The following is a 17,500-nucleotide window of genomic DNA, read 5'->3' as shown; positions in this document are numbered from 1 at the left end:
TAAATAAAGGACTTGTTCTCAACTGGCCTACCTGGTTAAATAAAGGACTTGTTCTCAACTGGCCCACCTGGTTAAATAAAGGACTTGTTCTCAACTAGCCTACCTGGTTAAATAAAGGACTTGTTCTCAACTGGCCCACCTGGTTAAATAAAGGACTTGTTCTCAACTGGCCTACCTGGTTAAATAAAGGACTTGTTCTCAACTGGCCTACCTGGTTAAATAAAGGACTTGTTCTCAACTGGCCCACCTGGTTAAATAAAGGTGGAATAAAATAAACAGTAATGGCATTACCCTGGCAACACAGAGAAAACATGATGAACAGTCTGTCATTGTAGAAAACGGACAACCCCTCCTCAACTCCCAGGTCAACCCGAGCCAATCAGCTATTGGTGTCCAGGGCTCCATGTAATACCCTCCACTGGATGACCCCTGACCTTTCCAGCACTGGGAGCTTATAGAGCACCCTCCACCTATACCCTGCCATGCTCTCAGCCCCCACAACCCCCTGCCTCTGATGCCCCTTCCCTCCCGCTAAGCCCACCTCCGTACGGTACAGTAGCCTCTGTGCTGCTTTGAGTCAGAACGCTGCCACCCTGCTCTCCAGGTCCACCAAACCCAGTGATCAGTGGTTCCTCCCAGACCCACGGCCCAGTCACCACCCCCCCCTCCTCTCGTGTGGGTCTCAGCAGCTGCCAGGCCCTCAGTACTGCAGCATAGAAATCAGAGACCCCTGTTGTATTGAGTCTCTCCGGCCGCATGATGAAGAGCTGCTGATCCAGCCACAAACCCAATTCAGTTTTCCATAAATGGCACCAAAAAATGGCTCCCTTTTTAATTTACCACTAAAACCTGTTCTTAGGACCAAGCCATAAAAAACTGTATTATAATAATAACTGGTTTACGTTTTAACTACCAACAATTGGTAAAAACTTTCCCCTTTCGGAAACAATGGGAGACCTCAGAGTTGACAAGGTAAAACTCTGTTGTTCTGCCGCTGAACAAGGCAGTTAACCCACTGGTCCCTAGGAGGACGTCATTGTAAATAGAATTTGTTCTTAACTGACCTGCCTAGTTAAATAAAGGTTTCATTAAAAAGTCTGGCAATAACTTAACTTTTCATTATTTAGACAGACTCCTCTAAATAATAAATATAATAAAATAACAAAAAAAAAACAGTTAAATGCTAAGTACTATACATAGGTTTTATTTAAAAAATAACAATAGAACCTATTTAGTACTATAATGGTATTTACTAACATAATATTATTACTATAATAGTTTCTAAAGGGGTTCTAGGCTACCCTACCCTAGAATTAGGGTTCAGGATAAAACAGGTTATACGTAGGGTTAGAGTTTCTGTACAGCACTTTGTGACATCTGCTGATGTAAAAAGGTCTTTATAAATACATTAGATTGATTGTTAGGTTCAGGGTATTTAAAGAGATAAACTGTGTGGGTTTATATCTCTCTTGCTCCTCCCTGTGGTCTTCTGTGGGAACTACATACCTCATTCACCACACTTGATAGGCTCATAATCTGAGGTAGCAACTGAGTCAGAGCTACAAATCAATGATCTCCACCTATCCATTAGGTTTACAACTCAGTGAACCTGCGCAGCATTCTCTCTATTTGATGTCTACGAACCAACAGATTTCAACGATTATCATATTACCCAGCAGCCATTTAGAAACAAATAAAATAAAGTTATTTCTTTTTATTCTTTCTTCTGACTGTTTAAATCGGACACATCTTGAAAAAGAGAACAGGGACATGCGATTTGTTGAGAATTTACACCTTTTTATATATAAAAAATATATATATACAGTTAACCATGACCAGAACATGTTTAACGTTTGAAGGCTTTGCGCCAACCATCCCTGTAGGCCACTACAATCAATAACCAGGTGAACAGTGAGCTTCCTCACCAAGTAGCTATAACCTAGTTAATAATAAGTTACCTGAGGTAAACCTACAAGGATAGTTAATAATACGTTACCTGAGGTAAACCTACAAGGTTAGTTAATAATAAGTTACCTGAGGTAAACCTACAAGGATAGTTCATAATAAGTTACCTGAGGTAAACCTACAAGGATAGTTCATAATAAGTTACCTGAGGTAAACCTACAAGGATAGTTAATAATAAGTTACCTGAGGTAAACCTACAAGGATAGTTAATAATAAGTTACCTGAGGTTAACCTACAAGGATGGTTAATAATAAGTTACCTGAGGTAAACCTACAAGGATAGTTCATAATAAGTTACCTGAGGTAAACCTACAAGGATAGTTCATAATAAGTTACCTGAGGTAAACCTACAAGGATAGTTAATAATAAGTTACCTGAGGTAAACCTACAAGGTTAACGTGGGCTGGAAGAGAATTACTTCAAAACCACAGCAAACAGCTGGGACATATAGTAATATTATATATATAATATTATATCACTGGGCTCCTCTGTGCTAACAAACCCTGTGTACCACCCCTCCCCTGTTTAACCTTGAATTTCGTTCAGAAAAACACTTCCACATTTAGCAAAACGAACCAACTCTTTACGGATCTGTTCGGTGGTAATAAACGGAGGCAGATTAGACACTACTACTCTTGTCGAAATCAGCACCAACACAACCCCTCACATAAATCATACTGGTAACTAGCCGGGTAACAAGACTCACCTTTTACATTACCACAACCACCGCCTTGTTCATTCTGGATACAGAGTGTATATGTTCCCACCTGTTCACCGACCAGGATCAATAATTCCTCCACACCATTCTCCACAACGCACCTGAAGAGACAGCGTTTCTTCTCCACTCGGTTGAGGACATCAAACTACCCTACTCCCTCCTCATCTCTAACCGATAAACAGCGGAAACCGATAAACAAACCCTCCCACCATGACAAAATACATTTGGAAAATAGGCAAAAGAATAGCTGCACTCTTCACGAACGACAAAACCTCACGTTACCAACTTCTTCTTCCTCTATGGTATAATGGCGGTCCTCAAACCAACGTTAAAGGAGCATGGCGCCTCCTACTGTGCTGGAGTGTGTTCAATCACGGTTTACACCATTTCTAAATCCTCCTACCTAACTCAGTACTTCTGAGAAAATAAAAAAGATCCCTACTAACTTCTAATAGACCCTCCCCCATCCCCCAAATCTAAATGTCCTAAACACAATCGAGGAAACACCACCTCTTCCTTCCTAATCTGACCTTTGAACCTTGGTCCACTAACCTTTCTTTGGAGGGCATATAAATGCCGTCCCTTGTGCTCAGAGTCCCATCTCTTCTGCCACACATCTATCAAAATGTCTCTGATCTCACATTTGTCCTCACCTCTACCCAGTGGAACATTAATATATATTATATCTTGTTTTAAAGTTATTTTAGCTAACTAGTCTACAATTTCATTCCATTCCACACCTGAATGTGCTGGGACCCAGCAGAATCTCACTACTAGACCCATTCTCTCAATTCTCCATAATAACATTAACACCTCCAATAGTAGGTCACTCCTAATAGATTTACCAGATGATAAACTATTCAATACAGACAGAGAATCTGAGGATACTATAACTCTAACAGGTTGTACGTCCTCCACCCACTGGAGGACAACTATTATCACCAACAGTTCAACTGAGTACACTGACAGTTCATCTGTTAGTCTTCTACATATCTGCACATCACATTCAGGAAGGTAAACACCTGCTCCTGTGGGCCCACTATCTGGGCCCTTGGATCCATCTGTGAAAAGAGGTAAAAAAGCATAACAACTTCTACCAATGTAATTGTCAACCAGTTTCCCTTTATCACTGACTTCTGACCCAATCTTTCCTTTTGTCTACCAAGGTTAGATCAACAACAGGATCTGGGAGTAACCATGGAGGAACATCCCCTATCACCACAGAAAGGGCCAACCTCCAACTCCCTGAAACTACTCTCATCAGCAAGCTTTCCAACTGTCCAACCAAAACCACTGCCTTGTCTACTAGTATATTCCCAACAGTCATCTAGAACAGTAGCAGTGGGATGCTCAACCTCACAGCCTTTCAACCCAATAAGCTAATGACAATTTATTACGTCGTATATCCAAAGGCATCTCACCTGCCTCAACTGGTCTATAATATAAATCCATGATATTTTGGGATACAAAATGGGAAAAGGGGAAATTATGATAATACTAAAAAACACCCTTCTAACTAACCCTACACTCATTAAAACCCACTACCCCATTCCACTACTTTGACCCTATCTGCTCCTACACCAGGCCAACTAACCCTACACTCATTAAAACCCACTACCCCCATTCCACTACTTTGACCCTATCTGCTCCTGCACCAGGCCAACTAACCCTACACTCATTAAAACCCACTACCCCCATTCCACTACTTTGACCCTATCTGCTCCTGCACCAGGCCAACTAACCCTACACTCATTAAAAACCCACTACCCCATTCCACTACTTTGACCCTATCTGCTCCTGCACCAGGCCAACTAACCCTACACTCATTAAAACCCACTACCCCATTCCACTACTTTGACCCTATCTGCTCCTGCACCATGCCAACTAAACCTACACTCATTAAAACCCACTACCCCATTCCACTACTTTGACCCTATCTGCTCCTGCACCATGCCAACTAACCCTACACTCATTAAAACCCACTACCCCCATTCCACTACTTTGACCCTATCTGCTCCTGCACCAGGCCAACTAACCCTACACTCATTAAAACCCACTACCCCATTCCACTACTTTGACCCTATCCGCTCCTGCACCAGGCCAACTAACCCTACACTCATTAAAACCCACTACCCCCATTCCACTACTTTGACCCTATCTGCTCCTGCACCAGGCCAACTAACCCTACACTCATTAAAACCCACTACCCCATTCCACTACTTTGACCCTATCTGCTCCTGCACCAGGCCAACTAACCCTCCACTCATTAAAACCCACTACCCCATTCCACTACTTTGATCCTATCTACTCCTGCACCATGCCAACTAACCCTACACTCATTAAAACCCACTACCCCATTCCACTACTTTGACCCTATCTGCTCCTGCACCAGGCCAACTAACCCTACACTCATTAAAACCCACTACCCCCATTCCACTACTTTGACCCTATCTGCTCCTGCACCAGGCCAACTAACCCTACACTCATTATAAACCCACTACCCCATTCCACTACTTTGACCCTATCTGCTCCTGCACCAGGCCAACTAACCCTACACTCATTAAAACCCACTACCCCATTCCACTACTTTGACCCTATCTGCTCCTGCACCAGGCCAACTAACCCTACACTCATTAAAACCCACTACCCCATTCCACTACTTTGACCCTATCTGCTCCTGCACCAGGCCAACGGCCTGGGAGGACGGGACACCACCACTCAACACACCCTGGAACTCTTCTGAAGTCAAATCTAGTATGACCAAATACTTCTCTGCAGCTGCCACCAAAACATATTTTTTTTCAGTGATTTACATTCCATTTATGCGGTACAGTTGATAACCATTTGCTATGAACACTAAGAAGCCAACCTTACTGAAGCATATATCACTGGTTGGCCCATCCCTCTGTGCTGTCACAGATCTACTACTCACAGGGATCCTCTCAGGATCCCTCAGCCTTGACCCATCCTCCTCTACTTTCTTCACTGCCTCAGCAGTGACAACCTGTTCCCAACAGTGGGGTCAGTGGGATTGCATAGGGGCCCCTCTACCTCTCTCTCTCTCTCTCTCTCTGACTGGAGGAGACAGGTGAAATGGTGTGTCTCCTCTGGTCAACAATACTCACCTTGAGAGACTCCACAGCCTGTTGGAGCTCCTTCAGCTCCTTCTCTCTCTCCTGGAATCTCTGCTGGACCTTCTGCTGACTCATCCCCAGCTGCCTCTGTGGAGAATCACTCTTCAATGAGCTATCAAGCTTTATTAGTCCAGTAGATCAATAGTATAGTAATGTGACATAGGGCCCATAGAGAGGAAGGTCTAAAAAATGGATGGTCCATTTACTAAATGATATTTATTTGTTGCTATGTGAATGATTATAGTTTTTATGGTAGGACTACATGTATCAACAGGTTGAGACTGAACTTTGGACTCATAAAAGGGCATTCAGAATGATAATAGTGTTTGACATTATAAAATGGTGATACATCTGGAGAATCTGGGTTGACATATCAATATACTCAAGGTTTGTGTTCATATTTGTTCTGCTGAGGATTCATTTCATTTCAATGATCTCATATTCAAACAGCCTTAGTTCCTACTGTATCTTTAATTCTTTGTTTATCAGACAGTCACCAACAAGTTGTTCTGGTCTTACCTGTTTCTCAGTCCTCTCTGCTGCAGCTGACACTGTATCATGGCCTTTATGTTCATCCATTGTACACAGATAACAGATACACTGCTGATCGGTACGACAGTAAACCTCCAGCAGTTTGTCATGATGAGAGCAGATCTTCTCCTGTAGTTGTGCGGTGGCTTTGACCAGCTTGTGCTTCTTCAAAGCAGGAAATTCGTAGTGAGATTGGAGGTGAGTCTCACAGTAAGAGGCCAGACACACCAGACAGGACATGAGGGCTTTCTGCTTTCTGGTCCCAGTGCAGAAATCACACGCCACATCTCTAGGTCCAGCATAGCACAGAGCAGGAGGGGGAGCAGCCTGGAGTCCTGTCTTCTTCAGTTTCTCCACCACCTCAGCCAACATGTTATTTTTGCTCAGCGTCGGCCTCGGACTGAAGGTCTGTCTGCACTGAGGACAGCTATAGACCCCTTTCAGAACATCCTGATCCCAGCAGCCCTCAATACAGCTCCTACAGTAACTGTGTCCACAGGGGATGGCGACTGGTTCCTTCAGTAGATCCAGACAGACAGAACAACAGAACTGGTCCTGGTCCAGCAGAACTCCCTGTTGAGCCATTTGGACGGTTGTTCACTCTCACACAGACAGACGAGACAGAGACTCAGATCAGTTTCGTTTCCTCAGAAGAGAGTTTGTGGGAGGGGGAGGGATTTCCTGGTTCTGCCAGAGGGGTGGGGTTAGAGGGAGGGAGGGGTTAGAGGGAGGGAGGAAGAGAGAGAGGAACTGCATGCAACATCAAGAGGGAGACAAATAGTTTTGTTCCAATGTTAGAGCCTTTAACATGGAACACATGACATAATGAATCTTAAAATGTGAGTTGTTAGAATATATGAAGGGTAACAGTTTTCTATGAAGTACGTATGTATCATTATTTTAATGACCTTTATAATGCCTTATAAATCAATAAGTCCTGAGGAGGTGTGATATATGGTTATTATACAGTACCGCGGCTAAGGGCTGTTCTTAGACAAGACACAACACGGATTGAGAATTATCTAACACTTTCAACAATACAATCACATTTTATTTTATTGGTTTCATACACATATTTATCAGATGTTATTGTGGGTGAAGTGAAATGCTTGTGTTCCTGGTTCCAACAGTGCAGTAATATCTAACAATGCTTGTGTTCCCAGCTCCAACAGTGCAGTAATATCTAACAATGCTTGTGTTCCCAGCTCCAACAGTGCAGTAATATCTAACAATGCTTGTGTTCCCAGCTCCAACAGTGCAGTAATATCTAACAATGCTTGTGTTCCCAGCTCCAACAGTGCAGTAATATCTAACAATGCTTGTGTTCCCAGCTCCAACAGTGCAGTAATATCTAACAATGCTTGTGTTCCCGGCTCCAACAGTGCAGTAATATCTAACAATGCTTGTGTTCCCAGCTCCAACAGTGCAGTAATATCTAACAATGCTTGTGTTCCCAGCTCCAACAGTGCAGTAATATCTAACAATGCTTGTGTTCCCAGCTCCAACAGTGCAGTAATATCTAACAATGCTTGTGTTCCCAGCTCCAACAGTGCAGTAATATCTAACAATGCTTGTGTTCCCGGCTCCAACAGTGCAGTAATATCTAACAATGCTTGTGTTCCCAGCTCCAACAGTGCAGTAATATCTAACAATGCTTGTGTTCCCAGCTCCAACAGTGCAGTAGTATCTAACAATGCTTGTGTTCCTGGCTCCAACAGTGCAGTAATATCTAACAATGCTTGTGTTCCCAGCTCCAACAGTGCAGTAATATCTAACAATGCTTGTGTTCCCAGCTCACAGAGGGCAAATCTAAAAAGTCAATGAAAATATTAGGACAAGCAATGATATATATATATATATATATATACACTGTGTACTGTGATGTGATGCATAGACAATTTGGAGTACATCTGTAGTATATCTGAAGAATAGTAGATGTACAGTAGTAGTTATATAGGATGAACCATGACTAGAATACAGTATATACATATGAAGTGGACAGCAGTAGTTATATTGGATGAACCATGACTAGAATACAGTATATACATATGAAGTGGACAGCAGTAGTTATATAGGATGAACCAGGACTAGAATACAGTATATACATATGAAGTAGACAGCAGTAGTTATATAGGATGAACCATGACTAAAATACAGTATATACATATGAAGTGGACAGCAGTAGTTATATAGGATGAACCAGGACTGGAATACAGTATATACATATGAAGTGGACAGCAGCAGTTATATAGGATGAACCATGACTAGAATACAGTATATACATATGAAGTGGACAGCAGTAGTTATATAGGATGAACCATGACTAGAATACAGTATATACATATGAAGTGGACAGCAGTAGTTATATAGGATGAACCATGACTAGAATACAGTATATACATATGAAGTGGACAGCAGTAGTTATATAGGATGAACCATGACTAGAATACAGTATATACATATGAAGTGGGCAGTAGTAGTTATATAGGATGAACCATGACTAGAATACAGTATATACATATGAAGTGGACAGCAGTAGTTATACAGTAGGAGGAGCCAGGAACCAGTCATGGTTCATCCTATATAACTACTGCTGTCCACTTCATATGTATATACTGTATTCTAGTCCTGGTTCATCCTATATAACTACTGCTGTCCACTTCATATGTATATACTGTATTCTAGTCCTGGTTCATCCTATATAACTACTGCTGTCCACTTCATATGTATATACTGTATTCTAGTCATGGTTCATCCTATATAACTGCTGCTGTCTACTTCATATGTATATACTGTATTCTAGTCATGGTTCATCCTATATAACTACTGCTGTCCACTTCATATGTATATACTGTATTCTAGTCCTGGTTCATCCTATATAACTACTGCTGTCTACTTCATATGTATATACTGTATTCCAGTCATGGTTCATCCTATATAACTACTGCTGTCCACTTCATATGTATATACTGTATTCCAGTCATGGTTCATCCTATATAACTACTGCTATCCACTTCATATGTATATACTGTATTCTAGTCCTGGTTCATCCTATATAACTACTGCTGTCCACTTCATATGTATATACTGTATTCTAGTCAAGGACTATCCTATATAACTACTGCTGTCCACTTCATATGTATATACTGTATTCTAGTCAAGGACTATCCTATTTAATTATTGCTGTCCACATACTGTTCTTCAGATATACTACATATTTGATCCATATTACCTATACATCCCTTTACATTTATATATACACTACCGGTCAAAAGTTTTAGAACAATTAAGGCTTTTTCTTTATTTGTACTATTTTCAACATTGTAGAATAATAGTTAAGACATCAAGACTATGAAATATCAGATATGGAATCATGTAGTAACCAAAAAAAGTGTTATATTTATATATTTTATATTTGAGATTCTTCAAAGTAGCCACCCTTTGCCTTGATGACAGCTTTGCACAATCTTGGCATTCTCTCAACCAGCTTCATGAGATAGTCACCTGGAATGCATTTCAATTAACAGGTGTGCCTTGTTAAAGTTAATTTGTGGAATTTCTTTCCTTCTAAATGCATTTGAGCCAATCAGTTGTGTTGTGACCAGGTAGGGGTGGTATACAGAAGACAGCCCTATTTGGTAAAAGACCAAGTCCTTATTATGGCAAGAACAGCTCAAATAAGCAACGAGAAACGACATGAATGTAAAAATAAAGAAAAACCCTTGAATGAGTAAGTGTGTCCCAACATTTGACTGGTACTGTATATATATATATACTCCAGACTGGTTCTGTGTGTATATATATATATACTCCAGACGGGTACTGTGTGTATATATATATATATATACTCCAGACTGGTTCTGTGTATATATATATATATATATACTCCAGACGGGTACTGTGTGTATATATATATATATACTCCAGACTGGTTCTGTGTATATATATATACTCCAGACTGGTACTGTGTGTGTATATATATATATATATTATATATATATACTCCAGACTGGTTCTGTGTGTGTATATATATATATATATATATATATATATATATATATATATATATATATATATATATATATATATATATATATATATATACACTCCAGACTGGTTCTGTGTGTGTGTGTGTGTGTATATATATGTGTGTATATATATATACTCCAGACTGGTTCTGTGTGTGTGTGTGTATATATATATATATATATATATATATATATATATATATATACACACACAAATATACACACATATATATATACACACATATACACACAGTATATACTCACAGTATATATATTTATATTCCAGGACTCCAACATTGCTCATCCTAATATTTCTATATTTCTTAATTCCTTTACTTTTTACTGTCACGTCCTGACCAGTAATAGGGGTTATTTGTTATTGTAGTTTGGTCAGGTCGTGGCAGGGGGTGTTTGTTTTATGTGGTTCGGGCTATGTATTTAGGTAGAGGGGTGTTTGGTTTATGTGGTTCGGGCTATGTATTTAGGTAGAGGGGTGTTTGTTTTATGTGGTTCGGGCTATGTATTTAGGTAGAGGGGTGTTTGGTTTATGTGGTTCGGGCTATGTATTTAGGTAGAGGGGTGTTTGTTTTATGTGGTTCGGGCTATGTATTTAGTTAGAGGGGTGTTTGGTTTATGTCTATGTTCTATGTTAGTGTATTTCTATGTTCTGTCTTGTCTATTGTAGTTCTATGTTTAGTTAATTGGGGTTGGACCTTCAATTGGAGTCAGCTGGTTATCGTTGCCTCTGATTGAAGGTCCTATAATTAGGAGTTTGTTTGTCATGGGGGTTTTGTGGCTGATTGTTGCTGTGTATAGCTTTGTGCCTTACTGGCCTGTTCTTTGTCCTTTAATAAAAGAAGATGAGTGTACATTTTCCCGCAGCGTCTTGGTCTAAACCCTACGACACCTGTGACATTTACATTAGGGTGTATTGTTAGATACTACTGCACTGTTGGAACCAGGAACACAAGCATTTCACTACACCCACAATAACATCTGCTAAATATGTGTATGTGACCAATAACATTTTTATTTGATTGTATTTTTGAAAGTGTTACATAATTCTCAATCCGCTTTGCGTCGTGCCTAAAAACAGCACTTAGCCGTGGTACTGTATATTAGCCATATACTGTCACCACTTCCACCGAAGTCATTTCCTCTCCTTGTTCGGCGGTCGGCGTCACCGGTCTTCTAGCCATCGTCGATCCACTTTTCATTTTCCATTTGTTTTGTCTTGTTTTCTTACACATCTGGTTTCCATTTCCATCATGAATTGTTGTGTATTTAACCCTCTGTTCCCCCCATGTCCTTGTGTGGAATTGTTTGTTTGTAAGTGCTTGTACTCTGTTACTGGTGCGCATCGGGGATTGTACCCATGTAGGTTCGTTTTGTATTAAACTGCTCCGGCTATTACCTATCTCTGCTCTCCTGCATCTGACTTCACTGCCACCAGGTCCGCAATCCTTACATATACCACACCTCCTCAGGCCTTATTGCTTATTAGAACACATAAGTGTATTATAAGGCATTATAAAGGTCATTAAAATAATTATAATATGTACTTCATAGAAACTGTTACCCTTTATATTCTAATAACTCACATTTTAAGATTCATTATTTCATTTATTCCATGTTATGGGCTCTAACCAAGGAACAAGACTATTTGTCTCCCTCTTGCTGTTGCATGCAGTTCCTCTCTCTCTTCCTCCCTCCCTCTAAACCCTCCCTCCCTCTAACCCCACCCCTCTGGCAGAACCAGGAAGTCCATCCCCCTTCACAAACTCTCTTCTGAGGAAACGAAACTGATCTGAGTCTCTGTGTCGTCTGTCTGTGTGAGAGTGAACAACCGTCCAAATGGCTCAACAGGGAGTTCTGCTGGACCAGGACCAGTTCTGTTGTTCTGTCTGTCTGGATCTACTGAAGGAACCAGTCACCATCCCCTGTGGACACAGTTACTGTAGGAGCTGTATTGAGGGCTGCTGGGATCAGGATGTTCTGAAAGGGGTCTATAGCTGTCCTCAGTGCAGACAGACCTTCAGTCCGAGGCCTACGCTGAGTAAAAATAACATGTTGGCTGAGCTGGTGGAGAAACTGAAGAAGACAGGACTCCAGGCTGCTCCCCCTCCTGCTCTGTGCTATGCTGGACCTAGAGATGTGGTGTGTGATGTCTGCACTGGGACCAGAAAGCAGAAAGCCCTCATGTCCTGTCTGGTGTGTCTGGCCTCTTACTGTGAGACTCACCTCCAATCTCACTACGAATCTCCTGCTTTGAAGAAGCACAAGCTGGTCAAAGCCACCGCACAACTACAGGAGAAGATCTGCTCTCATCATGACAAACTACTGGAGGTTTACTGTCGTACCGATCAGCAGTGTATCTGTCTGATGTGTACAGTGGATGAACATAAAGGCCATGATACAGTGTCAGCTGCAGCAGAGAGGACTGAGAAACAGGTAAGACCAGAACAACTTGTTGGTGACTGTCTGATAAACAAAGAATTAAAGATACAGTAGGAACTAAGGCTGTTTGAATATGAGATCATTCAAATGAAATGAATCCTCAGCAGAACAAATATGAAAACAAACCTTGAGTATATAGATATGTCAACCCAGATTCTCTAAATGTATCACCATTTTATAATGTCAAACACTATTATCATTCTGAATGGCCTTTTATGAGTCCAAAGTTCAGTCTCAACCTGTTGATACATGTAGTCCTACCATAAAAACTATAATCATTCACATAGCAACAAATAAATATCATTTAGGAAATGGACCATCCATTTTTTAGACCTTCCTCTCTATGGGCCCTATGTCACATTACTATACTATTGATCTACTGGACTAATAAAGCTTGATAGCTCATTGAAGAGTGATTCTCCACAGAGGCAGCTGGGGATGAGTCAGCAGAAGGTCCAGCAGAGATTTCAGGAGAGAGAGAAGGAGCTGAAGGAGCTCCAACAGGCTGTGGAGTCTCTCAAGGTGAGTATTGTTGACCAGAGGAGACACACCATTTCACCTGTCTCCTCCAGTCAGAGAGAGAGAGAGAGAGAGACAGAGAGGTAGAGGGGCCCCTATCCAATCCCACTGACCCCACTGTTGGGAACAGGTTGTCACTGCTGAGGCAGTGAAGAAAGTAGAGGAGGATGGGTCAAGGCTGAGGGATCCTGAGAGGATCCCTGTGAGTAGTAGATCTGTGACAGCACAGAGGGATGGGCCAACCAGTGATATATCCTTCAGTAAGGTTGGCTTCTTAGTGTTCATAGCAAATGGTTATCAACTGTACCGCAGAAATGGAATGTAAATCAATGAAAAAAAATATGTTTTGGTGGCAGCTGCAGAGAAGTATTTGGTCATACTAGATTTGACTTCAGAAGAGTTCCAGGGTGTGTTGAGTGGTGGTGTCCCATCCTCCCAGGTCGTTGGCCTGGTGCAGGAGCAGATAGGGTCAAAGTAGTGGAATGGGGTAGTGGGTTTTAATGAGTGTAGGGTTAGTTGGCCTGGTGCAGGAGCAGATAGGGTCAAAGTAGTGGAATGGGGTAGTGGGTTTTAATGAGTGTAGGGTTAGTTGGCCTGGTGCAGGAGCAGATAGGGTCAAAGTAGTGGAATGGGGTAGTGGGTTTTAATGAGTGTAGGGTTAGTTGGCCTGGTGCAGGAGCAGATAGGGCCAAAGTAGTGGAATGGGGGTAGTGGGTTTTAATGAGTGTAGGGTTAGTTGGCCTGGTGCAGGAGCAGATAGGGTCAAAGTAGTGGAATGGGGTAGTGGGTTTTTAATGAGTGTAGGGTTAGTTGGCCTGGTGCAGGAGCAGATAGGGTTAAAGTAGTGGAATGGGGTAGTGGGTTTTAATGAGTGTAGGGTTAGTTGGCCTGGTGCAGGAGCAGATAGGGTTAAAGTAGTGGAATGGGGTAGTGGGTTTTAATGAGTGTAGGGTTAGTTGGCCTGGTGCAGGAGCAGATAGGGTTAAAGTAGTGGAATGGGGTAGTGGGTTTTAATGAGTGTAGGGTTAGTTGGCTTGGTGCAGGAGCAGATAGGGTCAAAGTAGTGGAATGGGGTAGTGGGTTTTAATGAGTGTAGGGTTAGTTGGCCTGGTGCAGGAGCAGATAGGGTCAAAGTAGTGGAATGGGGTAGTGGGTTTTAATGAGTGTAGGGTTAGTTGGCCTGGTGCAGGAGCAGATAGGGTCAAAGTAGTGGAATGGGGTAGTGGGTTTTAATGAGTGTAGGGTTAGTTAGAAGGGTGTTTTTTAGTATTATCATATAATAGTTTATCATCTGGTAAATCTATTAGGAGTGACCTACTATTGGAGGTGTTAACCTGTTAGGGCTAGGGGGCAGCATTGACACGGCTGGATAAAAAACATACCCGATTTAATCTGGTTACCACTCCTACTCAGTAACTAGAATATGCATATACTTATTACATATGGATAGAAAACACCCTAAATTTTCTAAAACTGTTTGAATGGTGTCTGTGAGTATAACAGAACTCAAATGGCAGGTCAAAACCTGAGAGATTCCTTTACAGGAAGTGGCCTGTCTGACCATTTCTGGAACTTCTTTGCCATCTCTATCATTTACTAAGGATCTCTGCTCTAACGTGACACTTCCCACGTCGTCCATAGGCTCTCAGAGCCCGGGAAAAAAGAGAATGTCGTCATTCCAGCCCCAGGCTGAAACACATTATCGCCTTTCTCAAGTGGCCCATCAAGAGACACTAGCTTATGCGCGTGACCCCGACCGCCCCCGCCTTTGGGATTTTTTCCTCTGTTTGCCGAAAAGGAGATTCCCTGTCGGAATTTTATCGCTTTTCTACGAGAAAAATGACGTAAAAATTGATTTTAAACAGCGGTTGACATGCTTCGACGTACGGCAATTGAATACTTTGAATTTTATTGTCAGGAATTGCGCCAAGCGCGCGACACTTCTTTACTATTTCGGATAGTGTCTGGAACGCACGAACAAAACGCCGCTATTCGGATATAACGATGGATTATTTTGGACCAAACCAACATTAGTTATTGAAGTAGACGTCCTGGGTGTGCATTCTGACGAAGACAACAAAAGGTAATGACATTTTTATAATAGTAAATATGATTATGGTGAGTGCTAAACTTGCCGGGTGTCTAAATAGCGAGCCCGTGATGCCTGGGCTATGTACTTAGAATATTGCAAAATGTGCTTTCACCAAAAAGCTATTTTAAAATCGGACATATCGAGTGCATAGAGGAGGTCTGTATCTATAATTCTTAAAATAATTGTTATGCTTTTTGTGAACGTTTATCGTGAGTAATTTAGTAAAATGTTAGCGAATTCCCCGGAAGTTTGCGGGGGGTATGCTAGTTCTGAACGTCACATGCTAATGTAAAAAGCTGGTTTTTGATATAAATATGAACTTGATTGAACAAAACATGCATGTATTGTATAACATAATGTCCTAGGGTTGTCATCTGATGAAGATCATCAAAGGTGAGTGCTGCATTTAGCTGTCTTCTGGGTTTTGGTGACATTATATGCTGGCTTGAAAAATGGGTGTCTGATTATTTCTGGCTTGGTACTCTGCTGACATAATCTAATGTTTTGCTTTCGTTGTAAAGCCTTTTTGAAATCGGACAGTGTGGTTAGATTAACGAGAGTCTTATCTTTAAATGGCTGTAAAATAGTCATATGTTTGAGAAATTGAAGTAATATGATTTTGAAGATTTTGAAAATCGCGCCACAGGATGGCAGTGGCTGTTACGTAGGTGGGACGAATTCGTCCCGCCGGTCCCATAGAGGTTAATGTTATTATGGAGAATTGAGAGAATGGGTCTAGTAGTGAGATTATGCTGGGTCCCAGCACATTCAGGTGTGGAATGGAATGAAATTGTAGACTAGTTAGCTAAAATAACTTTAAAACAAGATATAATATATATTAATGTTCCACTGGCTAGAGGTGAGGACAAATGTGAGATCAGAGACATTTTGATAGATGTGTGGCAGAAGAGATGGGACTCTGAGCACAAGGGACGGCATTTATATGTCCTCTAAAGGTCGGTGGACCAAGGTTCAAAGGTCAGATTAGGAAGGAAGAGGTGGTGTTTCCTCGATTGTCTTTAGGACATTGTACATCGAACTGGTCCTTCCATCTGGTTGGCAGCATGTGAATGGTTTGTGTCTGGAGGGTATTGTCAATGAAACGGTGGAGCATGTGTTGTTATATTGTTGTAAGGATGTTGAAGAGAGGGAAAGATTGAAGTGTAGGGTCATTTAGGTTGGATGGGGTTGGATGGGGGGTTGGAAGGGATTTGGGGGATGGGGGAGGGTCTATTAGAAGTTAGTAGGGATCTTTTTTATTTTCTCAGAAGTACTGAGTTAGGTAGGAGGATTTAGAAATGGTGTAAACCGTGATTGAACACACTCCAGCACAGTAGGAGGCGCCACGCTCCTTTAACGTTGGTTTGAGGACCACCATTATACCATAGAAGAAGAAGTTGGTAACGTGAGGTTTTGTCGTTCGTGAAGAGTGCAGCTATTCTTTTGCCTATTTTCCAAATGTATTTTGTCATGGTGGGAGGGTTTGTTTATTGGTTTCCACTGTTTATCGGTTAGAGTTGAGGAGGGAGTAGGGTAGTTTGATGTCGTCAACCGAGTGGAGAAGAAACGCTGTCTCTTCAGGTGCGTTGTGGAGAATGGTGTGGAGGAATTATTGATCCTGGTCGGTGAACAGGTGGGAGAGGAACATATACACTCTGTATCCAGAATGAACAAGGCGGTGGTTGTGGTAATGTAAAAGGTGAGTCTTGTTACCCGGCTAGTTACCAGTATGATTTATGTGAGGGGTTGTGTTGGTGCTGATTTCAACAAGAGTAGTGGTGTCTAATCTGCCTCCGTTTATTACCACCGAACAGATCCGTAAAGAGTTGGTTCGTTTTGCTAAATGTGGAAGTGTTTTTCTGAACGAAATTCAAGGTTAAACAGGGGACGGGTGGTACACAGGGTTTGTTAGCACAGAGGAGCCCAGTGATATAATATTATATATATATAATATTACTATATGTCCCAGCTGTTTGCTGTGGTTTTAAAGTAATTATCTTCCAGCCCGCGTTAACCTTGTAGGTTTACCTCAGGTAACTTATTATTAACTATCCTTG

The 17,500-nt window shown here is 41.5% G+C and overlaps 2 protein-coding genes across 2 annotated transcripts in view; one reads left to right on the top strand and one right to left on the bottom strand.

Moving 5' to 3' along the window:
- Positions 1 to 7,057, bottom strand: part of LOC145867198 (tripartite motif-containing protein 16-like) — an 11,373-nt gene extending 4,316 nt beyond the window's left edge. The window contains exons 1-2 of the mRNA XM_082971250.1: positions 6,336 to 7,057; positions 5,808 to 5,903 (exon numbers count right to left, since the gene is read on the bottom strand). Coding sequence (XP_082827376.1) covers positions 5,808 to 5,903; positions 6,336 to 6,932 — 693 coding nt within the window. The 5' untranslated portion in view covers positions 6,933 to 7,057. The remainder of the gene's footprint in view (positions 1 to 5,807; positions 5,904 to 6,335) is intronic.
- A 5,075-nt stretch (positions 7,058 to 12,132) lies between these two features.
- The window catches only part of LOC145867197 (tripartite motif-containing protein 16-like), a 9,733-nt gene continuing 4,365 nt past the window's right edge, over positions 12,133 to 17,500 (top strand). The window contains exons 1-2 of the mRNA XM_082971249.1: positions 12,133 to 12,826; positions 13,259 to 13,354. Of these exons, the coding sequence (XP_082827375.1) occupies positions 12,230 to 12,826; positions 13,259 to 13,354 (693 nt within the window). The 5' untranslated portion in view covers positions 12,133 to 12,229. The remainder of the gene's footprint in view (positions 12,827 to 13,258; positions 13,355 to 17,500) is intronic.

This window comes from Salmo salar, unplaced genomic scaffold, assembly GCF_965601325.2.
Source record: "Salmo salar unplaced genomic scaffold, fSalSal1 ptg000221l, whole genome shotgun sequence".
NCBI classification, from domain to species: Eukaryota; Metazoa; Chordata; class Actinopteri; order Salmoniformes; family Salmonidae; genus Salmo; species Salmo salar.
The sequence above is the reverse complement of the archived record's forward strand: the minus strand, read 5'-3'. Positions and strand labels throughout refer to the sequence as shown.